Genomic DNA, 24,887 nt, shown 5'->3' with positions numbered 1-24,887 from the left:
CTCTACACCTGTACAATACTATAAGTGCATTGCTAGTAACTGTAGTATCTTAGAAATCTGTGCCTCTTGCTCCAGCTAAGAAACACAGGCTTTTGAATAGAATAGATACTGCCATTTCACTTACTTGGTTTATACACCAACAAGGGCTTGTGGCATGTCTATGGTTTAGGGTTGTTATTCCATTTTCTAAGGTGTGTCAAATGCTTTAGTAGATTTAGTAGCCATTTTTTCTTTTGTAGCTCACTTGGGAAAAAAGTTTATTCAAGTTGAATATGATAGTTTTCTCCATTTATTATTTTGCAAGAAAGAGATTATAGACAGTTTTCATTTAGCAGAAAGCAAATGAATCTGTTATCCACCTTATTAATTCAGAAGGGAGATTTAGTTCTGTTACTCTGTCACAAAATAGATCAGAATGAAGAATGCACTGAAAACCATAATTCCTTGAAATCAGTTGAAAATGAAGAGAACTCAGTTTTGATAGACTTTGTTACTACACTTGAGAAACCCAAGGAAAGTCAAGTGACTACTGATGACCTTGAAGAAGAAAAGGAGAAAGCTGAACTGATTATGAATGGTAACTTAACAGTTGATGATCCACCACTGTTTCAACTTCAGAGTATCTTATGCACTGAGTCTGCAAAGGTATTTATATAAAATTGTACCTTCTATACTACAGCTTAAAATTCAAAATAGAACTTTTAAATATTTTATCTTCCATGTTAGGTACATCTGAATTATTCGTGGAAATAATGGTATTATACTGTCAAGTGATTCTTATTCAATAGAATTTTAACTTCAGGGAAGGTTTGCAGTGAAAATAATAAAACCCAACATTTCATTAAAAGTTAACAGAAGTATATGATCATAATATATTTTTAAATCTTTCAGAAATACATACCCAGAAGTGGGTATGTTTCTGTAGGTCTTCATGTTATAAAAATGCAGCTGTCTGGAATAATTTCTAAGGTTTTGAGTTAGTGAAGGATATTCCTTTGGATATCATTTTAAAATATTTTATAAATTTTAATGAAAATCTTTAAGAAAAGTTTATTAGCATCCATACTTATTTAAATGGATGGACAGGATCATTATCAGGAATATTATTATTATTACCTTGAGAACCAGATTTGTGATATGTAGGATTACTTGTCCCTACACTACGTTGCACCAGAGTACTATACTGTTAAAATTTATGGGGAGCATTTTTAGTCTTTATTTCTCCTAAATTTTCTTTTTTGTGTGTGTGGTATGCGGGTCTCTCACTGTTGTGGCCTCTCCCGTTGCAGAGCACAGGCTCCGGACGCGCAGGCTCAGTGGCCATGGCTCATGGCCTAGCCGCTCCATGGCATGTGGGATCTTCCCGGACCGGGACACGAACCCGTGTCCCCTGCATCGGCAGGCGGGCTCTCAACCACTGTGCCACCAGGGAAGCCCTATTTCTCCTAAATTTTCTTTATGCAGTTTCTTCTGCAGTTAATTGGTGGCTATGTATACTTATTACTAGGGAAGATAACAGCTGAAAACTTGTGGTTGAACAGGACTTTTATAAACAGAGTATTAAATTTTTATTAAATTTTATGGAGAAGGTTCATTTAGCCACATTCCAGGTATATTGTCCTTAACCAGTTTCCTTACGAAAAAGCTCTAATGCCAAGTTAGGGATGTGTTTACATCTGCTCTCACTTTAGTGTTAGCACCCATCTGTCCGTGTAAAGTAGAAAAGTTATTCCTTAAAAGGAAGAAGGGTATTCTGGAATTTATAGACAGGTCTTAGAAATGTTTAACAGAGGTAATTCTAAATTAGAACAGGTGATTTATATATAACAAGTAAGATTATAGCGTATTTCTTTTGAATGAATCCTTGGCTTTATTCTTACTCTCTACTGAGTGATCTGAAGTCTGATTAATCATTCCCCTCTAAGGTCTCTTTGTTGGATTCTCCCCATGGAGTAAAAAGCAGACTCCTCACCACTGGAGATCTTATACGATTCTTCCCAGACCTTATACTCCTCAGCTTTCCCTGCCATTCACTGTGCTTCAGCATCTTTCACCTTTTTTGGTTTCTCAAAATTATCAAGCTCTCCATAGAACATCATGTGGCCCTTTGTTATTCATCATTTATCTGAGCTCTGATGTCGAGCCTTCAGGGAGGCCTTCCCTGACCAAATTCATTATTGTGGCTCGTCAGCTCCACTCTGTCACTGTCACTGGACCCTAGTTTATCTCCTTCGTGAGTGACATTAGTTTACGTGTTTATTGCCAGTCAACCTCCCTAAAATGTAATATCCTTGTTTGTTCCTGGTGCCAGCTATACTTGACACATAGTAGATGCTTAAAAAACATCGATTTACTGGAAGATTGGCCTCTAAGTCTAACTGATCGATACAGTGAGTAATCCATCTTTGGCTTTTTCTATTTAATAGAAAATAATCCAAGATAGAAATATGAAGAATAAAAAGTCAACAAATAATAGAGCATCCAATGCATCTGGCAGGTAATAAAGTTATCATTTTCCATCAGTTATGGGTTTACATTCCAAGAAAACTAGTTTTAGTTTAACTTCTGTACAGTAAATTTCATTTGGTGTTACTTAATTTTCTTCATATGAGAAGAATGAAGTAGTTACTTCATGGTAAATCCCCCTAGTTGAATATATTCATTTATAAAAAGGAATTGATTAAGGATCCTCTATGTTCTACATTGCTCCTGGGATATAGTTTCTTTCTCCTGTTTTTCCTGAGACAGAAGATATACAGTGGTAATAAAGCTGAAGTCCAGCATTCACCTTCTCTATTAAATGTCTTTGTCCAACACATGAAAAATTGTACTTTAAACTTAGAGGTTCTATGGACTAAGTTGGTTTATTAAAATGATAAGAATTCATAAATGCTATTCAAAACCTTCTGAATCTTTTAAATTATCATTAGTCAAATGGAACAGGGGTCAGCAAACATTTTCTGTAAATTCGTGAGTTAGGACATATGTCAGGTCTTGTAGGCCATATGGTCTCTGTTGTAACTACCCAGTTCTGCTATTGTAGCAGGGAAGACACTGTTGGCATTATGCAAATAAATGAAAAAGCCAGGGTGCAATAAACTTTATATACCAGAATAGATGGGGGGCCAGATTTTCCCACCAACCCTGAAATAGAGGTTACTAGTCTAACTTTATATTTAAGATGGTTTATGTAGCAAAATAACATAAGAAACTATTAAAACCTACTTATTAATATTGTCTTTTCCCATGTAACTTGAGTCCATGTTTGTTAAAAATGTTTTAATTACAAAACCTTAAAAGAAAAATTGCATTGAAGCTATATAACTTTAAGTAATAAAATTTAAATTAGGTTGAATAGGGGTCTTTGTATACTAAGAACACATCATTTTCAAAGTAATTATAATTTATTAAATTATAATGTAGTTTTCAAATATAGTATTTGCAAAATCTAATGAATCTGTCTCTACCAAGTGGAGTTGTAATAGTTTATCTTGATTCATTTGGATCTTTTCAGATTAGTGACCTCTGAGTTCTTAAGGAAACCTGGTTCTCTAAGGAGAACTCCATTGACAGTTCCCACTTCTCACTATTTAGGGACTTTGAGAGTCTTGGACCAAAAGCCCTCACAGAAACAGAGTACAAAACCTGCCAGAGCAGATAACATAAGGGCAGCTATTTATCAGGTAAAAAGGAAAATATTTTTTTTAAAAATTAGAAGAATTAATCACTTACATAAGGTTTGTTTATCAGGAAGTAAAATGACCCTGTCAGAGATGATGATTTAATGTTTAATTTATTTCCTTTATAATACCTGAGCAATCCAAAGCTTTTTTTTTTTATATGTATACTAAATTATCTCCTTCTAGGCTTTGTTTAACTGATCTTAGTTGTTTTTAAAGAAAGAGAATATGCCATGGCAATTGATAAAAATACAGCAAAAGCAAAATGTAGTTGAGGTACACCTATGTTCTATACTTTTTCTCCTTTAAGTTTATATAGTTATGAACAAAAAGGGTTTTAATTTTTTTTTCTTTCCTAAGACTTTCTGTATTTGAGTTAAACTTACATAGAAGAAAGCTGTCCTAATTTTTTCACAATTCCAAAAAAGAAGTCTTTTTTTTTGTCTTATTTGTTGTACAGAATATAGTACACTTTGGAAAATTGTCCATGTGAATTTCCGAGAAAAATGTTAGTATATATAGTTGTACAGAATATAGTACACTTTGGAAAATTGTTGTACAGAATATTGTACACTTTGGAAAATTGTCCACGTGAATTTCAGAGAAAAATGTTAATATATGTAGTCATTACATTACACATTATATTACACATATATAAATCATATATACACATGATTTTCTTAATTCTTGCTCATCTTTACATATTAGAATATTATCAGATAAAGAATGATACTAGTACATATAAAATCTATAAGTTTTATGTTTTGCTTTTTTAAAGTTTTAATCATATATTTCAGAAATAAGAATTCTAATTCATTTGCAAAGCTTTGAATATCATATAGCCTTTTTCTTGTTCCCACAGGAGTGGTTAGAAAAGAAAAATGTTTATTTACATGAAATGCACAGAATTAAAAGAATCGAAAGTGAAAACTTAAGGATTCAAAATGAACAGGTATTCTGAATATAGAAGTAAAAAATATTCTGGATTTTTAAGTCAGTAAAATAGTCTGAATGTTTAATATTTTTAAATCAACTGATTTTTAAATGGTGAAATAAATTGTATATAAAAGAATTGATTTCTGATTTTATTTCTCTGGTACTTTATACATTTTTAGTTTGATATAAATATAACTGTTTTACATGAAAACATGGATACACAGAGATTTTTATTATTTATATGTGAGCAATAGCTTTGGCACTACTGATTATGAACTTATTTTTTCTTGTGACCATGTACCTATTTCATTATTAAAAATTGACTTTGATATTACAACTTAGCCAGGAATATAAAGGGTCATCAGACATTAACCTTCAGTTTTCCCCTTTTCTATCTTGAGTTTTGTATGTATCTTCAAGACCAGCCTCTACCTGAGTATTTGCCCCTATCCTTCCCACTGACTGGAGCTGGGCTCTCATTTCAGTCTCTCCTGTACTTCACCTTCTGCCTCTAACTCCTTCCTACAACATGGTCCAGTTCTTTCCTATCTTCTAAAGTAAAATCCCTGAAAAAAACAAAAGAAAATAAAAACAACCCTTCATTGTGCTTTTTTTTTTTTTTGCGTTATGCGGGCCTCTCACTGTTGTGGCCTCTCCCTCCGCGGCATGTGGGATCTTCCTGGACCGGGGCATGAACCCGCGTCCCCTGCATCGGCAGGCGGACTCTCAACCACTGCGCCACCAGGGAAGCCCCCATTGTGCTTTTAATACTACTATGGATAGAAACATATTTCCCCAGCGCACAGCACTGTGTGGAGCAGCCCTGCAGGGGACGTGCCTGGACACTGGCACTGCCTTTGCAGCATTATCTGCCACAGTCAGCGCCAGACACCTCATTTGCTCTTCACAACTCAGTGAGGGAGCTCATACTTTTACTTCTAAATTATGTTATCTCTATAATAAAGCTTTATATCATTTAATGCTAAGCGATATTTTATAAGGCAAACATAGAATATTATGGGATTAGATTGAAGTAAGTAAAGTAATAACATACTTGCTATATGTTCACCTACATATTTTCTAATCTGGCACATGTTTTCAACACTTGGGATATGTTTATGCAGTAAGAATTTTATGCTCTGATGTCAGTCAAAACTCAGGGTTAAAGCACAGATCTGTAGTTTACTGTGTGACTTGACCAATTTACCTTACTCTGACAGGCCAGAAAGGTAAAGTTAAAATATCAGGAAAGTTACAGGCCAGAAAGGTAAAGTATATAACTTTACCTTTCTGGCCTGTAACTTTCCTGATATTTTTCTTTTAGTGCAATATTGCATTATGAGCACTTTGCAGTACGAATTAGCCTTTTACAGTTTATTTTCATAGCATTTGTTCAGTATACTTCCAAAAAAAATTCCTTCCCGTACATGGTAGTAGATCAATATCTGATAAATGTTTAAGAAAGGACATTTTAAAATGCAGTGAATAATTCAGATAACATTCTTTATCAATTAACTTCTCTAAATCTATTTTAAATAGATTGCTTTGAAACCTAATTTGATGAATATGAAGGGAATTAAAAAAATGAATGTATGTATATCTATATCTATCTATATTTGTCTATTTATACGTATACATATTACTGTCTATTATTTTTCCAAAATAGAAAAGAGCTGCTAAGAGAGAAGAAGCCTTAGCATCATTTGAGGCCTGGAAAGTCATGAAAGAAAAGGAAGCAAAGAAGGTAGCTGCAAAAAAAAGGCTTGAGGAAAAAACCAAGAAGAAAACTGAAGAAGAAAATGCTGTGAGAAAAAGAGAAGCACTGCAAGTATGCAATGGTTTTGAATATCTTAATTATTTTTAAAATATTTGAAAATTAATGATTAACTGTGGTTTTACTATTTTATTATATTCACATTAAATAAAGTAACTGAACTTTTTCAGTCTTTAGAAAAATGGAAAGAGAAAAAGATGGAATATCTTAAAGAGAAAAGTAAAAAAGAGAAAGAATATGAAAGAGCAAAGAAACAGAAAGAGGAAGAAACTGTTGCTGAGAAAAGGAAAGATAACGTAACTGCTATTGAAAAATGGTAATCCAAAATAATAAATGTTTTGATAGATCTTAAATTAGTAACACTTTAGGCTTTTCTAAAATTCATTTACTTGAATGTTACTAATGCACTTAGTCTCATTATTGCAAAGACACATTAGGGAATCTTTATTATATATTCTCCTTTAACTTGCCAGTGTTTTGACTATCCTACATAGGAATGAAAAAAAGGAAGCTGTTTTCAAGGAAAAGGAAAAAGAGAAAATAAATGAGAAAAGAAAAGAAGAACTGAAAAGAGCTGAGAAAAAAGCTAAAGATAAACAAGCTCTTGATGAATATGAAAAATGGCTGGTAGGTGTTATTTGTTAATGCACTGTGTCTTTTAAATGTACTTGTTCTGACTTTTCTGTCCCTAATTCTAGTTCTATTTGTCCCATGCCTACTGACCATTTCTACCTGGAAGCTACCTTGTTGAATTCATTCTCTCCTACATATATCATAATTTATTTGATCTACTCATTTCTATTAATGATTCTACTATTCCTTAAAACACTCAGGCTTAAAACTTTAGTCATAATAATGTTCCTTACCTGCATCCCCACATTTAGTCACTTACCAGTCATGCCCATTCATCCTTTGCAATGATTCTCCTACCTAAAATTATAAAAAAGTGTACTGACAAGTGTATTACTGAAGGTATACCAGGTTAATTTAGGTGGAACTTGGTCCTGACACACAGTAAAATTGTATTTAATGAGAAAGTTATTCCATTTTTTATTTTCTTTTGATCTTTCTGATGACCTCGAGGAGAAGGTCTTATTTAAGTGGTTTTTTAATGAAAGCAATCAAGTATGAACGTTGGGAGAAATGATATCTAGCAGGACTTTATATTCTTTGTTTCAGTGTACTTACGTTTATAGTTACTTTTCAATGATGGCAAGCAAAATACTGTTTTCTATTTTAAAATATCAATATAAATATATATTTTATTCATTTATTTTTGAATAAGTAAATAAGTAATACATTTCAGATGCATAAGTACTTTATGTGAATAGTTAACACATTCACGTGTTCAGCAATCAAAAAGTGCAAAATTTCTCCACAGGGCTTAGGGTCCAGTAGGGTTTCTTATCAAAGATTTTTGAATTCATGTCTATCAGCAAGTTAAAAAAATGTCATCCAGAGTATTTTTTTATTTGCATTTCTCTGGTTAGGATTGAGCTTGAGTATCCTTTCATTTGTGTGAGGATAATTTATATTATTTTTCCTGTAAAGTATCAATTCATAAACTGAACATTTTTTCGTTGGTCTTTTTCTTACTGATTTCTAGAAGCTTTTTTATGTACTAGGGAAATTAGCCTACCATTTCTGATATGAGTTACAAATTTTTTCCCATTGTATTTTTGGTCTCTCAACTTTGCTTATATCATTATTTTAGTAAATTTATTTATTTATTATTTATTTTTGGCTGTATTGGGTCTTCGCCTGTGCACACAGGCTTTCTCTAGTTGCGGCAAGCAGAGGCTACTCTTCATTGTGATGTGTGGGCTTCTCATAGCAGTGGCTTCTCTTGTTGTGAAGCATGGGCTCTAGGGTGCATGGGCTTTAGTAGTTGTGGCACGCGGGCTCAGTAGTTCTGGCTCACGGGTTCTAGAGAACAGGCTCAGTAGTTGTGGCACATGGGCTTAGTTGCTCTGCAGCATGTGGAATCTTCCTGGACCAGGGCTCAAACCCGTGTCCTCTGCATTGGCAGGTGGATTCTTAACCACTGTGCCACCAGGGAAGTCTTATATCATTTTATTCCATGAAGAATTTTATTTTATTTTCAGGTGTCAAATCTGTCAGTCTTTTTTTATGGCTTCTGATTTTCAGGTGTAGTTGAAAGGACTTTCTCCAAAACTTAGGGTCAAAGCTCCCATTTTTCTTCTAATAACTTTATGATTTTATATTTAACATTTTAACATTTGCTCCACTTAGAATTTATCCTAGTGTATGATGGGAAATACGATTCCATCTTTATTTTTTCCAAATGCATCTTTCATAAAACACAACTTTTACCCACTGATTTGAGGTACTGCCTTTATTATATGATACCTTAGATCATTCCCATATTTTCAGGTCTGTTTATTTCTTAACTTTCTGTTCCATTGGTCAATCTCACTGTACATACTCCAGTACAACACTGTTTCATCGTCAGGACTTTATATATTTTCATATATGTTTGGGTTAATCTCCCTTCATAACTCTTCATTCAATGTATTTCTGAATATTCTTGGGGGGTTTTTTTCCACATAAATTTTAGAATCAGTAGTAGCTAGAGACACACACAGGACCCAAAGCAGGCTATTTAAAGATAGGATAAAAAGATGCAACACTTAGGAATAAACTTAGGAAATGTGCAATACCAATATAGAGAAAACTTCTGAAGGACACAAATGAATACCTGAGAAATTAGAACAAAACTGTCCTTGTATAGAAACAATCTTATAATGATGCTATAAAGATGTCAGTTTTCCCTGAAGTAATTTACAAATTTAATGCAATCCTAATAAAAATACCAACAGAATTTATTGTTGTTTATGTGTTGACTTTAGTACTGCTATAATGCTAAATACATGCAGATAAACAGTAATAAGGCGATCAAAATTGGTTCAGTCGTTTGAATGAGGATAGTAGTGTTCTATGATGATTTCCTTAGATTAAACTCTTAAATAATGCTTTGTTCTAAGAAAAATTAAAAATCTTCTTATATTAAGGAGACGTATGCTAATTCTGCTAGTATCTTTTAGAGTAGTAACTGAATGTAAATGTTTCAGTTTTCAGTTTTATTTTCACATTGTCTTGAAATTGAGATAAAATTTCCTTAGTGACTAAGTCATAGTTAGGTATACAATGTTTCATTACAGTGGTTAGTCACTTTCTCATTCTAATCAATCCTCTGGAAAATAAAAACTCATCAAAGACCTAAGACAAAATAACTTGTTTTGGTATACAATATATCCCTACAATACAGCTCTACCTAAAAAAAAAATCCATGTACAACATGTTACAGCTCTGTTCCCCATCTTACCAATTTCTTATTGAAATTCGTTTGCAGAGAGAATGGAAAAATACCCCTATACAGAAGAGCTAATTACTTCAATTTTCATGTAAAGTAACATCTCAAAATTTTGATGTACAACCTAGTTTGGGGAGTGAGCAATTGATGGGTCACTGTTTTAAGTGAAAATTGTAGCCAAAGATCAGGTAAGATGCTTCTTCAAGCTGGTTCCCAGATTAATTCATAGTTACCTTTAATAAGAAAATAAGCAAAAGATTCAGACCCCAACAAACAACAGACAGGAGGACTTTTTAAGAAACCTCTTTTAATTATTACTCAAGATAACATTGATTCATGTAAATTGATATTAAGGTTGATAATTAATTGCCTATTTTCTGCCCTAACTTTTTAGCACCTGCCAGCAAACTCAAGGTTGCTTCCAGTTCCTCTCTCTCCCTATGTTAAATGGAATGGACAGTGAGGTTTTTTCAGTCAGTTTCTGAGGACACAGCATGGTCACTGCTTTTCTTTCACCTAGCTAGAGGGCCTGCCTCTCTCTAAAGTAATAAGATGATTGACCGTGGTCCAATTACACCTTTTATTTTCTCAGTTAGGATTCTGAAAGGAGGTTCTCTGTTTATTAGAAATAACAAAGATGAAAACATTCTCATTACGAAGAGCAAAATGTTAAGACAAAAAGAAAATTTCACACCTCTCTTCAATCCTTCTGTTGTATGTGAATAATTGCATGTTAATGGAACCTTACATTACCATATTCTTCTTGTGATATTATCAATTCCATTTATGTACTGATGAAAGAAGCATAGACACCTAATAATTTACCAAAATACCACTCCTCCCAAGCCATTCAGCCTGCAGAGGCAGGGTTGTCCAAGTGTTCCGTGACACCACTGCTCTTTGGAATACAAGGAAACCACTAAACTTTATAGTTTTAGCAGAAACTTGAAGAAATGGAGAGACAGTCCAAGCTGCAGGATGAAAGGCCAAATGCTATTAACATTTCAAGTATTCCTAGATCATTGTTTAGATTTCATATTAATCCTCAGATACTCAGTCATTTCTTGGAAGGGAGTATAGCAGGGAAACGAAATGGTTCTAAAATTCACCTGGTATAATAAAAATGTGAGACGATGGAAGATAATATTTTCAAAATAATATGAAGCAGGACTGTACCAATCAAGCAATGAAATATGAATTTACCATTTCACTCTCCTGTGAATCTGCATTCTCCTACCCTCCTGGATTATTCCCATCAAGTCTCAGGATAAGTAATCTTAATAAAAATAAACTCTCTTAATTCTTCATTTCCCTCCAGCTATGATCCTCATCTTTTTTAATAGCTAAACTTCTGGAAAGTTTGTTTACACTTCCTTAGTTCTTCATATCCTTTTCATCCTCAGTAAACCCCCATCTTATCCCTTTTCTGAAACTAAACTAAACTAAACTTTGAGAGTTACGATTTTGCCAGAGCATCTAGACTATGGTATGTATTCTTTTCTGCCCTGTTTCCTAGACCTCTGGGCATTCTGCACAGTCTATTTCCCCTTCCACTTGAGCTGTCTCCTCCTCTGCTGCCATGTTCCCCGGTTTACCTCTCAGCATTCTGCCTTTCTTCTCCAAATCACCTGTTGACAGCTCTTTTTTTTTTTTTTTTTCAAACCTGTGTTCTAAATGTTACCATGGCCTGCCAGGCCCCGTCTGATCTTACACGTATACCTTGTCATTCTCATCTGGACCCCGCTCCCATCTCCCGCCAGGCTTTATTCACACTGGCTCTCTGGCTTCCTCTCCCATCCCAAGTTTTCCCCACTTGTCAGAGTCCTCACACACACTCTTCTGTCTGCGTGGGGTGCCCTCCCCTCAGTGCACATCACCAGTGGCTCCTCTTACCCATCACGTCTCAAAGTGACTTTCCCTGAATCCACTTTTCTTTGAAAGTAAGTACTTCCTTTCATTTTTTATCAATCACAACAGCTTATTTATATGTTTCATAGAATTTCACACAATTTGGAATTATCTGTTGTTTATGTACTTGTTTATTAACCATTTATTTTGAAAGTTCCCTAAGGAACAGGAACAGTAACCTGTGTGTTTGTATTTTATAATCACTTCATGCATGGCTCCCTGTATACTGCTTGACCCAGAGTAAGATCTCAGTGCTTAACATTGAATGAATGAGCACAAATTATAGTATAGTACAAGTAGAATAATAGCTTCAGAACCTATTACCTGTAAGGATGTACTATATAATAAAGGAACACAAATTAATGGATGTGAGGCAATAACAATTGGGATTATTTGTGACATTTGGACATAAAATCACTTCGAACAATTACTTTACTGCAATACAAACTTCAGAAGATTTAAACATTAAATATAAAATGCCAAACAATAGAATACAGCATATTAATAATAAAAAATCAGTATATTTGCCGGCTGGAGGGTAATTTCCTACAACTTTGGAGAATAAATCATTATTGTCCAGCAAATTCGAACATATTCATACCCTACAAACTGGCAATTTCACTCCTAGGCATATACTTGGAGAGAAAATCTTGGCTTATAAGCACAAGGAATCAAACAGGGATATATTTACAGCAGCATTGTCTTTGTGTGGAAAAAACATTAGAACATCATGTCTTCAACACCAAAATTGATTAGTAAACTGTGATATGTTGATATACTGGAATTCTGTGCATCAATGAACTAGAGCTACAGCTCCATATAGATGGATCTTAGAAATATGGTCATAAATAAAAGACAGTTGCAAAAGAATATATAGCATGGTACCTTTTAGCATAAACTCAAAAAACCTGCAAAACTCAAAAAACCTGCAAAACAAAATTATTTGTTGTTTGGGGATGAATACGTGTGTGTGATAAAGGTATTAAGGGATGCACTGCAACTATAAGCACTAAATTCAGTAATGGTTATCTCTGGATGGTGGAGAGAAAGCAGGTGTGGTGAGGGAGTGGGTACAAGGGCTGCACAAGTATTGGTCATGTTTTATTTCAAAAGGCAGGTAGTGGGTACACAAATTTTGACTATATTACTCTTTAAACAGTTTAGTTGTCTGTGGTTGAACTATTAATTTTTTGGTAAAAAATTAAGGACTAAAAATAATGTAGATAAAATGCTGCAAGGATAATATTTATTATATGTAAATTGCTAAAAATTACAAGCACCAGTAACCATACAGTTAGAAGAGCCAAATAACAGAGCAAAAACTTCACAAAAGCACTAAAGAAATGAAAACGTACTCAAGCTCAATAACAAGCAAAGAAACATGAACCTCAATATTCAAATATTTTTAAACACTGTGAAGTATCCTCTGCTGCCATCACATATTCAACCTTTGCACCCAGTAAATTTATTTCTGAGACTCTGTTCTCAGAAAGTCATCACTAACTTCTAAAATTGTTCTCTTTGAATTATGGGATTACAGGTCTTTTTTTCCTATTTTACATAATTTTTAAATATTATCACTTTTAATATTTTAAAAATTAAGTGGTGCGTTAATGCCTATTGATAATATGCTCATAAATTAGCAATATTCCCTAGCTGTTAATTACTTTATAACCAATTAAGCTAGCAAATGACATTTAAATACCTTATAATGATTATTTTGTTCTTCAGCAAGAAACTTGATTTGAAAATAATGGTCATATTTGTATATAAATTTATATATAAATAGTTTTCTATTTTCTCTTTAGGAAAAAAAAGAAAGGAAGGAAAGAATTGAACGGAAACAAAAGAAACATCATCCCTTTCTTGAAAATGAGGCACTTCCTCCATGGAGCCCTCCAAGCAGAACTGTGTTCTCAAAAGTGTTTTGATAATTCTTATTCTTGCATTATTTAGTTATTTATCAATTCACCAATTTTAGCCAAACTAAATTTAAAACTATTAATTCAATTATTTATAGTTAGAAGAGTCTATTTTAATAATTAAATGCCGGTCACTTCTGCTGACAATGAAAAAGATGCTTTACAGTTTAATCAGTGAAAGCATTGAAAGCATTTTTGAACTGTAGATAAACTGCTTCAAATGAAGAGCTAATAATCATATTGCTTTTACCATTGAAATAACCCTTTTTCATGTCCTGATCATTTGTATAGTCTGATGATCCATGATCACTTTCCCTAACCTGTGCATGTTATTAGTATGTTTATTCTCCAATATAAAAAGAAAACCATCTAGGTACCATAATCATGAAATAATTGATTTTGCGAATGATTGCACCTCTAGATTCGGGTTTTAAAATGAATGGTCACTGGGGAGTATGCAAATATTATTTCTTCTAAAACTAATCTTTAGCTCAAAGTAGTTGCATTTGCACTGTGCAAGTTAGACTTTTGGTCAACTGAGGCAGTAGTTCAGTAGAATCATGCAATCACTGAGGCATTTTCTTTAAGAATGTTGCCATATGTTTTAATATGAGTATACTTTATCTGTTTTTGCTTAAGTGACAGTCATAGGCGCTTTATAATGAGCAGACCTCTGAAATGTGTCTTCCTAAATTCTATCTCACTTTACTATTTCATTGATATCAAAAGATGTCCATTTCATGGTAATTATATACATTACTTATGGAAATTCCACAAGAGTCCAAGGTCATTATCACTATTTTTATTTCCCAAACTAAAGCCATAAAGATGATAATGGCAATTTTTGTCCTCTTAGCTAATCCAGAGTCATCTACCTTATATTTAGAAGACAGCTGTATGGGAAGGTAATTTGTAGAAAATGTCCAAAGAATCTATTTATTTGATCTCTGCATATCCTCATTAATCGGACTCATACTTGAACTGGTGAACTAGTTTATCACAGACCAAATATATGCTCTCAGAGTTGAAATGCTACTGCAGCCAATGATGCAATGCAATGATAGATGAGAAAAAAGTTACTATTTATGAAGTACCTGTTGTATCCTCTCTACTAGATCTTTACAAGTATTATTTTTGATCTTTACAACAACTATTCAGAGTACGTGTTATTAGCTTCATTTTGCAGATAAAAATACTGAGACTCAGAGAAATCAAAGAACTTGCCACTCATTTAGCATGTGACTGAGCTGGGATTAGAGCTAATGAAGTCTCTCTACCTCTAGAATTCAGATGCTCATGTTCATGCTCTCATGTGACCTCAGAGAACTGTAAATTCTGTCAAGACCTCTGTATTATATCAATCTTAAAAACACATTTTACTTCTCAGATCCTAAAATCATGTATTGTTTCCCAGAGATTACCTTTCCTTTAAGAAATAGCTGTTTGTTATTAGAAACAGTTAACCTCATTAGATCTTCAAAATGAAAAAAATAATTCATAGTATTTATGGAGTTAGTCAAATGCCCGTGTCTAGTATTAGAATGTCAGAGCACCCAGCGGGTTATGGAACTTAGGCTTTCAGACAGTTACTCAGGAGGTTTCACACTCTGAGGATTAGCCTTCTTGCTGCAGTGGATGTGCAAGGTAAGAAAGATGTCGTGGATCACTTTGTAAGATCACATCAGTGCTACAGATAAATTTAAAAATTTCATAAATAAAACTGGAAGCCTTTTTATACTACTGGAACTAGGAGAATCTGTCGTGAAATTGAACTAATTACCAGCAGTATCAGTATGGGATTTAGGGCCTCCCTTAGTTCATTTGTGTGTCCCCCACAGTACCAAACAGAAAAGATTAAGTATTTATTGTATTGAATTCTATTCAGGGCTTAAAAGATATTTGCAAATTCCAGGGAAGTAAAAGGAAAAATAGAAAAATGTACAGCTACTTTTATGAATGTGAGATCTTAAGTGTGTGTCATAGATTTCACATTAAATATTGACTTAAGCATTCTGAACATTTTCTTCTAATTTATCATGCATAATGGATTAACTATTATCACCTCTGAGTTGTGAGAATTGAAGTTAGTTAATTAATATAAAGAATATGGCACATAAGAAAAGACTTAATAAATGTTCATTGTTTTCACTTACTTCCTACCTTGAGCCGTTTGTTTCCCCACCTCATGTTTGTGAGAAGGTTAACATGGATGAGGCTGATAATGATGAGTTAACATTTCACTTGGTTGGCATATAAGAAGAAATCTCTGCTTTCCCTACCAGTCTAGGTTGTAGCACTCAAAAGAGAATATAGAGGTGACCTGCGTTTGGGACCTTCTAAAAAGAAATCTAAATACTAATTCCTTAGCATTGCTTGTGAGGTCAATGAAAAGGGAAATTGAGGTGTTTGCAAAGACCCAGCAAGTCATTTCCCTCAAATGGGATTTTCATCTTGCTACGCTAAATAATATATTATTTCCTGTTTACAGCAAGCTGTGCTGATTGAATTGTCTAGTTGAATGAAATCACCTCTTTGCCTATAGCAGAAATAAAGCTGAGTTCTCAGAGCTGGATGAAAATACAGTGCTATTTACTTTCTGAGATCCAAAGGGGAGAATCAAGCCAGGTAATATTCTCCTGAATGTATTTGTCTATTTAAAGTGTATGCTTTCCCCATATTTCTTTAGAAATTATCAGATATCGGGCTTCCCTGGTGGCGCAGTGGTTGAGAGTCCGCCTGCCGATCCAGGGGACACGGGTTCGTGCCCCGGTCCGGGAGGATCCCGCGTGCCGCGGAGCGGCTGGGCCCGTGGGCCGTGGCGGCTGAGCCTGTGCGTCCGGAGCCTGTGCTCTGCAACGGGAGAGGCCGCGACAGTGAGAGGCCCGCGTGCCGCAAAAAAAAAAAAAAAAAAAAAAGAAATTATCAGATATCAATACCATTAACTTTCATTAAGTTTTTATTATGAGGGAATGTTAATTCAAATGAAAGACACTAAAAGCCTATAGATTTTCAGATTAAACTTCTAGTTGTGTAAACTGTATTGAGCACTTAAAGAATGCTGACATTTAAAGTAAATAGGAATTTAATGAATATTTTAAAACATTACTGAGAATAATTTCCCTAGAAACTTAAATAATAATACTAAAAAATAAAATTTTATTCAGAAATGAAGTTTCATAATAACCAAGAAAATTAGTGACATAAATAAAAAGAAACAATATGGCATTTTAGATCAGTAGGAGGTTAAAATATTCTTAATGTAAGAAAATAAGAACTGTTCAGGGATAACAATATTCCAGTGGTTTGTATTGTACCACATTTTGGTTAGTAGTTCATTTATTGTTTTATATAGTATTGAAACTGATATTTTTCATGTTGCCAAAGCAGTACCTGATAGTAGTTAGGTGTCCAAAGGTATATGTACCTTAGAGTGATATAACTGTGAATCTGAAAGGAATTTTAATAAGCCTGGCCCAGACTTATTTCTAAATTGAAGAAATTGATTTCCAAAGCCTCTGACTTGCTCAGGCTCACACAAATGACTAAGAAATCTAGAGTGACAACTCAGGTATCAGGTTTCCCAGCTGTAGACTGTCCACCATTCCACAATTTTGATAATCTGATAAAAGTTTTGCACTAACTCTTGTAACTGTGATTATTGTTAATGTCATTGATTTTTATCCTCTCAGATGTGCCCTTGCTCTTTCACGGCCTTCTCCATAACTGTCCACCAGATCAGAGCTGTTTGTGCACCTACACTGTCACTGAAAATGTGGGGGAATACTGACATTTTTAAAATCCTGAGTCATGGGCTAAGATACAGTAGAGAAAAAGAATTTTACAAAATAGGAGAAATTGATGTTTGTCAAAATAGCTCCCAAGAATAAACTGAAACAGAAAACACATTTTCCTGATTTAATTTTGACTCTGCTTTCAATAGTGCTCTATTAAAAAGTATTTAAACCCATATGCCTCCATTCTACACAAAGCAAAGGTACTATCAATTATCCTGCTTCCTAGGTACATTGGCTGACAGAAATAATGAATACTATGTAACATTTAACTGAAGACTTCTCTGAATTCTTTTTACTTTAAAATTTCCTGTGATTTGGTTATTTTGAAACATGTGTTACATATAGTTGTATAATGTTAACTTGTGTCAACTAAATCCTTGGTATTGGATTTAGGATGTTTTAAGAATTATTTTAGGAGATGTGTTTAATGTCTGCTTTTTAGTAGCATATTTTCATGTAATGTTTAATTAAAGTGAACCATACAAGATTTATTTTATTGGGTGATATTATTTATTGACTGTGCCCAAATGTATTTCATAATGATAGAAAATATGGCATGAGTTATATTTGTGGGCTAAAGGTGAAATAATCATTTTGTTGATATATCTTATTAAAAATCACTGAAAATTTGGATATAAAACTTTTTTACTTAAAACACTACACAAATTACAAAGGTAATGTAAGTATATAATTATTAATAACTAGAAAATGCAAATAGCAAAAATTACCCACATTGTCTTTTCCCAAAGACAATCATAATTATTTTGTTTTCTTCCAGTTTTTATTTTCTAGTTCATTTTCCTCCATACATGAAATTAAGCTGTCAATAATGTAGAGGTACAGTTCCCTCTCTTTTCTCCTCTAATTTTCTCTGTGTCTCTATTGCTCTACCATGCTGCTATATGTCTGTATACATATGTGTGTAAAGGTATGTGTGTATATTATATAAAATACAACACATGCACATACATGCATATATTCAAACATACATATTTTTATTCTTTAAAAATGAGATCAAACTACATATTTGGTAACCAGATTTTTTCCACTCAACAGTATATAATGAACATATTTCCATGTTATTACACCTTTCAAATAATCTTTGATGCAACTACAATTTATTTAACCTATTTTTGAGCAATTTGTTTCCTTAAGAATGTTGACTATAATAAGTAATAATACAGTCAACATTCTTGTAGTCAATAGCCTTGTTATTAGTGATGGTAGACCTCATTAAATTTGTGAAATGAAAAAATAATTCAGAATATTTAAGGAGTTAGTCAAACGCCTGTATCTAGTATTTAAATGTCAAAACAGGGCTTCCCTGGTGGTGCAGTGGTTGAGAGTCCGCCTGCCGATGCAGGGGACACGGGTTCATGCCCCGGTCTGGGAAAATCCCACATGCCGCGGAGCGGCTGGGCCCGTGAGCCATGACCGCTGAGCCTGCGCGTCCAGAGCCTGTGCTCCGCAACGGTAGAGGCCACAGCAGTGAGAAGCCCGCGTACCGCAAAAAAAAAAAAAAAAAAAAAAAAGTCAAAACATCCAGTGGGTTATGGAACTTAGGCTTTGAGACAGTTACTCAGGAGGTTTCACACTCTGAGGATTAGCCTTCTTGCTGTAGTGCATGTACAAGTTGAGAAAAGTGTCATGGATCGCTTTGTAAGATCACATCAGTGCTACAGATAAATTTCATAAGTAAAGCTAGGAACAGATTCATACTGCCAGGACTATAAGACATGGAATGGGAGTTTAATGGGTACAGAATTTCAGTTTTGCAAGATACAAAGAGTTCTGGAGATTGTTTGCACAACCATGTGAATATCCTCCAAATTATGTAACTGTACACTTAAAAAGTGATTGCATTATGTTGGGAAAGCTTATGTATATTCTAATATTTACAGTTAAATAGATTGAGCCCTATCAAGAAAACTCTCTTCTTTTTTCTTGGTGTACTTCTTATTTTTTTACTTTTTTTTTTTTTTTTTTTTTTTTTCCGGTACGTGGGCCTCTCGCCGCTGCGGCCCCTCCCGCTGCGGAGCACAGGCTCCGGACGCGCAGGCTCAGCGGCCATGGCCCACGGGCCCAGCTGCTCCGCGGCACGTGGGATCCTCCCGGAACAGGGCACGAACCCACGTACCCTGGATCAGCAGGTGGACTCTCAACCACTGCGCCACCAGGGAAACCCTTGGTGTACTCCTTTTAAGCAACAACAATGAAAAAGAAAAAAAGGAAGAAAGAGAGGAAGGAAGGGGAAGAAAGGAAAGAAAAAGAAAGAAAGGAAAGAGAGAGAGAAAGGAAGAAAGAAAAGGAAAGAGGGGAGCCAGACTAGGGCTCACTGGCTCATTCAGTCTTAAGCAGTGGTCCCCAACCTTTTTGGCACCAGGGACTGGTTTTGGGGAAGACAATTTTTCCACGGACTGGGGGCGGAGATGGGGATGGTTCAGGTGGTAATGCGAGCGATGGGGAGCAGCAGATGAAGCTTTGCTCGCTCACTGGTCACCTCCTGCTGTACGGCCCAGTTCCTAACAGGCCACTGACAAATACCAGTCTGCAGCCCAGGAGTTGGGGACCTCTGGTTTAAAGAATGAATCCTGAGTAGAATTATTTTTTTAACTAGGGCTGAAATTCAGATATGCCCAAGTGTGGATGCTGAATCCAGACCCTGCAGCTGTGCCTCGACCATGATGAGTGGAGGGAGTGGTCACTCTGTAGCTACTTGTTTCTCAGTAGATCTAGAGCTCAGAGTTACACTTCTAAAGCTTGTGATTGTGATCTCCACAAATGCTACCAGATGTTGATTGTTCCATATCAAAACTGTTAGTTCATCAAGTGGTGAACAAGCTGCCATATGCCAGACTCTTTTATGAAGCTTTTGGGATATGGCAGTAATAGACAGACACGGGAACTTATATGCAAGTTGGGAGGAGACAAACAGAAATCACTGAACAAAAAACAAAATAATTTTAGTCTCTGATAAATTCTGTGAAGAAGTTAAAATAATTTAATGTGATAAAGCATGACTGGGATCTAGAAGATTTTTAGCAATTTTTTTTTAGCAATAAGAATAGAGGAGGCATCTCTGAAGAAACAATATTTGAGTTGTGACCTGAAATGATGAGAAGACAACCCCAGGATGACTGTTGGAAGAATGGTCCAAGCAGAGGGCACACTGAGTGCGAAGGCTTTGAGGAGGAAAAAAGCCAACATTGCTTGGTGATGAACAAGGAGCAGAGAGTAAGGAAATGAAGCCAGAAAGGTACGTAGGCTCTAGCATATAAAAAGAGTTAGAAGCCATTTTAAGGAGTCTGAATTTAATTCCAAGTGCAATGGGAAGGTTTTAGTTTGGGACCTAAATGATCTGACATGTACTTTAAAAAGCTCCCTCAGGCTCCTGTGTGGGGGATAGCTTGTTGGAAGATTTCTTTCCTGTCCTGGTAGAGATTGATGGAGACTTGGTCTGGGGTTGTAGCAGTGGAGGTAATAAGAAGTGGTTGGATTTAAGATACAGTTGGATGGTAGAAAAATAGACTTTTCTAATGGACTGAGTAGGAGATATGAAGGATAGAGAAAAGTCAACAACGACTTCAGGGTTTCATCATAGCCTGAGCCAATGGATGGGTGGTGATGCCTTATATTCAGATAAGCATGAAGGTGAAAGATTTTGGGGTGTGAGGGGTGGTGATAGATTTGAGGGAATTGGTCCTAGACATTTCAGAGCCTAGTGAAGAGATTAGGGGAAAGAGATGCTGATTGACCTGAGTATATGTCTGACCCTGCTTGCTCCTTAATTAATGTATACCTACAAAACCCCATGACACAGTTTCATTCAAGGGGCACTTCAAGCCTGGGCCATGATGTTTACCAGGATGCAGTCACGTCTTATGACAACCAATGCCTGGTATTAAGCCCAATCACACACAAGTCCAATGCCCACTTCCCTTGCTGTTTGGTGAGTCTTTTCTGCCTTCTCCCACCATATTTAGTAGGGGCTACTTCAGTATATCATGTCCAGGGGTAATGGTAACAAAAGAGATTTCTCTGTGTTTTTACTTCTGGGAAGTTGCTTGCCCCATGTGACCTTTTTTTCACTCTTTTTCCAGCAACTTTCTAATTTTGCATATCAATAAATATATGGGAAGATCAATGTTTGTCAAGCAAAACACAAACTTAATATTCTATTCCAGAGCTAACAGCTGATAGATTCACAAAATACTGAATTCACAAGTGTTTTATTGTGATTTATAATAAGAAAAATACATACATATGTAAGTATATATATATTTATATATATAATATATACATTTATATATATATATATATATAGGTCTTCATCCCCATTTCTGGCACAGAGCTCCTAAAACCCTTGGAATTTTCTAATAAGTGATGACAGCAACATAGATGTCTTGTGTTATGTTAATGAGGTCACTTTTGGAAAGCCCTTAGGTAACTTAAGGATGGAGGCTGGTTGCCAGGAGACCCAACTATGTGATTGGAGAATTGGAACTTTCAGTCCTACCCCCTAACCTCTGGGGAAGGGAAAGTGGTTGGAGGCTGAATCAATTGACTATGTCTGATAATTTAATCAATCATGTTTATGTAATGAAACCTCCATAAAACCTCAAAAGGACGGGTTCAGAGTGCTTCAGGGTTGGTGAACACGTGGAAATTTGGAGAGAGTAGCATGCCTGGAGAGGGCATGGAAGCTCTGTGCCCTTACCCATATCTTTCCCTATGTATCTCTTGCATCTAGCAGTTCCTTAATTATATATTTTTATAATAAACCAGTAATCTAGTGAGTAAAATGTTTATCCAAGTTCTGTGAAAACTCTAGCAAATTAAACCAACCCAAGAAGGGGGTCATGGGAACCTTCAATCTGCAGCCCCATTGGTCAGAAGCATAGGTGATAACCTGGGCTTGTGATTGGCATCTGAACTGGGGTGGGGGACTGGGGTGTGAACACAACACAATCTTGAGGAACTGAGCCCTTATATTGTCAGAATGGAGTTGAATTGTAGACACCCAACTTGTGTCACAGAATTGCTTATTGGTGGTGTGGGAAAACCTCCACACATCGGAATCTGAGTGCAGAACCCACTTAACCAGTTACAAAAAAGTATACAGTAAAAAATAAGTCTACTGTTCTCAGCCCCTGGTATCCCTTTCCAGAAAGCAACTGTCATTAATAGTTTTTTGTTTGTCCTTCCAAAGATGTCGCATATATTAAAAGTATATAATTATTTGTTCTCTTAACCCCTTCAAATGATAGTATACTACATGTACTATTCTGCACATTGCTTATATCTTGGAAAACTTCCCAGATTAATGCATATAGAATTACCCTGTTCTTATTTATAGCTACATGCTATTACATTACATGGATATTTGATAGTGTATTCAAACAGTTCCCTTTTGAAAGACAATTTCTTTCCAATCCTTTGGTATTACAGTGTCAAGTAATAGATCAGCTATACAGTAATTTTAACACTAACATGCTATTTTACTCGTATACAGGGGAAACCAAGCAATAGATTGATTTCATCTAAAAATGAAAGAAAAAAAAAGCCAACAGGAATTATATAAGAGGAAAGAAAAAAAGGCAAAAGGAAGAAGAAAATGTGCTGACAATGTGTATATGTGACCTGTATTTTTCTATCCTTAGGTAAGCTGCTGACTACCTGGCAGTGCTCAGAGGCCAGTTGGGGTATTCTGCCTTGGACCATCTGGATAGATCATTAGAGAAAACAATTTCAGTTGGTTACAGAGTCTTTGAAAAACCTTGAGATTGGAATCAATAAAGTATATCTGAAAGGCTGTCCCAGGAAAATCATTTTCTGTGTCTCTGGTTAGCAGTTTACCTTATTCAAGCCAGGACTGCACCATTTCCCTCATTGGATTTCCTCACAAAAATACTGCAGGGAAGAATTTTGTACATGTGATTTTACATGTGGAAAAGTATAATGGTAGCATCAACGCTGACAACTGGATTGCTGGATTGAAAGATATGTGCATTTTAACTATGAGAGATGTTACCATACTGGCCTACACAATATACCGTCAACTTTTTCCTCTTTACCTCCAACTCACATTTAATTTCTAGTATTTCAATACACACTGACTTGATTTAGAACACAAGAATATTTCAAATTTTACCAAGAAACTTAATTGCTCTTATTTTTCTTAAAACATGGAGCCATTTCTTTTTGTATTTTGTAAATAGATATTTATTGGAGTTATAATTGCTTCACAATACCATGTTAGTTTCTGTTGCACAACAAAGCAAATCAGCCATATGCATACACATATCCCCATATCCCCTCCCTCTTGAGCTTTCCTCCCATCCTCCCTATCCCACCCCTGTATGTCATCACAAAGCACTGAGCCAATCTCCTTGCGCTATGCTGCTGCTTCCCACCAGCCAACTATTTTACATTCAGTAGTGTATATATGTCGATGCTACTCTCACTTCACCCCAGCGTCACCCTCCCACCCCATGTCATCAAGTCCATTCTCTATGTCTACGTCTTTATTCCTGCCCTGAAACTAGGTGCATTGTACCATTTTTTTTTTACATTCCATATATATGCGTTTGCATAAGGTATTTATTTTTCTCTTGACTTACTTCACTCTGCATGACAGACTCTAGGTCCATCCACCTCACTACAAATAACTCAATTTCATTTCATTTTATGGCTGAGTAATATTCCATTGTATATATGTGCCACATCTTTTTTATCCATTCATCTGTCAGTGGACATTTAGGTTGGTTCCATGTCCTGGCTGTTGTAAATAGTGCTGCAAGGAACATTGTGGTGCATGTCTCTTTCTGAATTATGGTTTTCTCAGGGTATATGCCCAGTAGTGGGATTGCTGGGTCATATGGTAGTTCTACTTTTAGTTTTTTAAGGAAGCTCCATACTGTTTTCCACAGTGGCTGTATCAATTTACATTCCCACTGACAGTGTAGGAGGGTTCCCTTTTCACCACACCCTTTCCAGCATTTATTGTTTCCAGGTTTTTTCATAATGACCATTCTGACCAGGGTGAGGTGATATCTCATTATAGTTTTGATTTGCATTTCTCTAATAATTAGTGATGTTGAGCGTCTTTTCATGTGCCTCTTGGCCATCTGTATGTCTTCCTTGGTGAAATGTCTATTTAGGTCTTCCACCCATTTTTTAACTGGATTGTTTGTTTTTTTTTAGATTTAGCTGCATGAGCTGTTTGTATATTTTGGAGATTAATCCTTTGTCTATTGTTTCATTTGCAAATATTTTCTCCCGTTCGGAGGGTTGTCTTTTTTTTTCTTCTTCTTCTTTTTGGTACGCAGGCCTCTCACTGTTGTGGCCTTTCCCATTGTAGAGCACAGGCTCGGACGCGCAGGCTCAGCGGCCATGGCTCACGGGCCCAGCTGCTCTGCAGCATGTGGGATTTTCCCGGTCTGGGGCACAAACCCGCGTCCCCTGCATCGGCAGGCAGACTCTCAACCACTGCGCCACCAGGGAAGCCCCGGAGGGTTGTCTTTTGTCTTCTTTATGGTT

The 24,887-nt window shown here is 35.5% G+C and overlaps 1 protein-coding gene across 7 annotated transcripts in view; it reads left to right on the top strand.

The window, feature by feature from the left end:
- The window catches only part of LOC137223878 (microtubule-associated protein 9-like), a 49,889-nt gene extending 34,183 nt beyond the window's left edge, over positions 1 to 15,706 (top strand). For all 7 annotated transcript variants that reach the window (XM_067736472.1, XM_067736468.1, XM_067736473.1 and 4 more), the window contains 8 exons: positions 410 to 645; positions 2,427 to 2,497; positions 3,515 to 3,683; positions 4,543 to 4,632; positions 6,283 to 6,444; positions 6,561 to 6,706; positions 6,885 to 7,017; positions 13,441 to 15,706. In XM_067736472.1, the coding sequence (XP_067592573.1) occupies positions 410 to 645; positions 2,427 to 2,497; positions 3,515 to 3,683; positions 4,543 to 4,632; positions 6,283 to 6,444; positions 6,561 to 6,706; positions 6,885 to 7,017; positions 13,441 to 13,563 (1,130 nt within the window). In that variant the 3' untranslated portion in view covers positions 13,564 to 15,706. The remainder of the gene's footprint in view (positions 1 to 409; positions 646 to 2,426; positions 2,498 to 3,514; positions 3,684 to 4,542; positions 4,633 to 6,282; positions 6,445 to 6,560; positions 6,707 to 6,884; positions 7,018 to 13,440) is intronic.
- Positions 15,707 to 24,887: the final 9,181 nt, after the last annotated feature.

This window comes from Pseudorca crassidens, chromosome 4 (assembly GCF_039906515.1).
Source record: "Pseudorca crassidens isolate mPseCra1 chromosome 4, mPseCra1.hap1, whole genome shotgun sequence".
NCBI classification, from domain to species: domain Eukaryota; kingdom Metazoa; phylum Chordata; class Mammalia; order Artiodactyla; family Delphinidae; genus Pseudorca; species Pseudorca crassidens.
The sequence above is the reverse complement of the archived record's forward strand: the minus strand, read 5'-3'. Positions and strand labels throughout refer to the sequence as shown.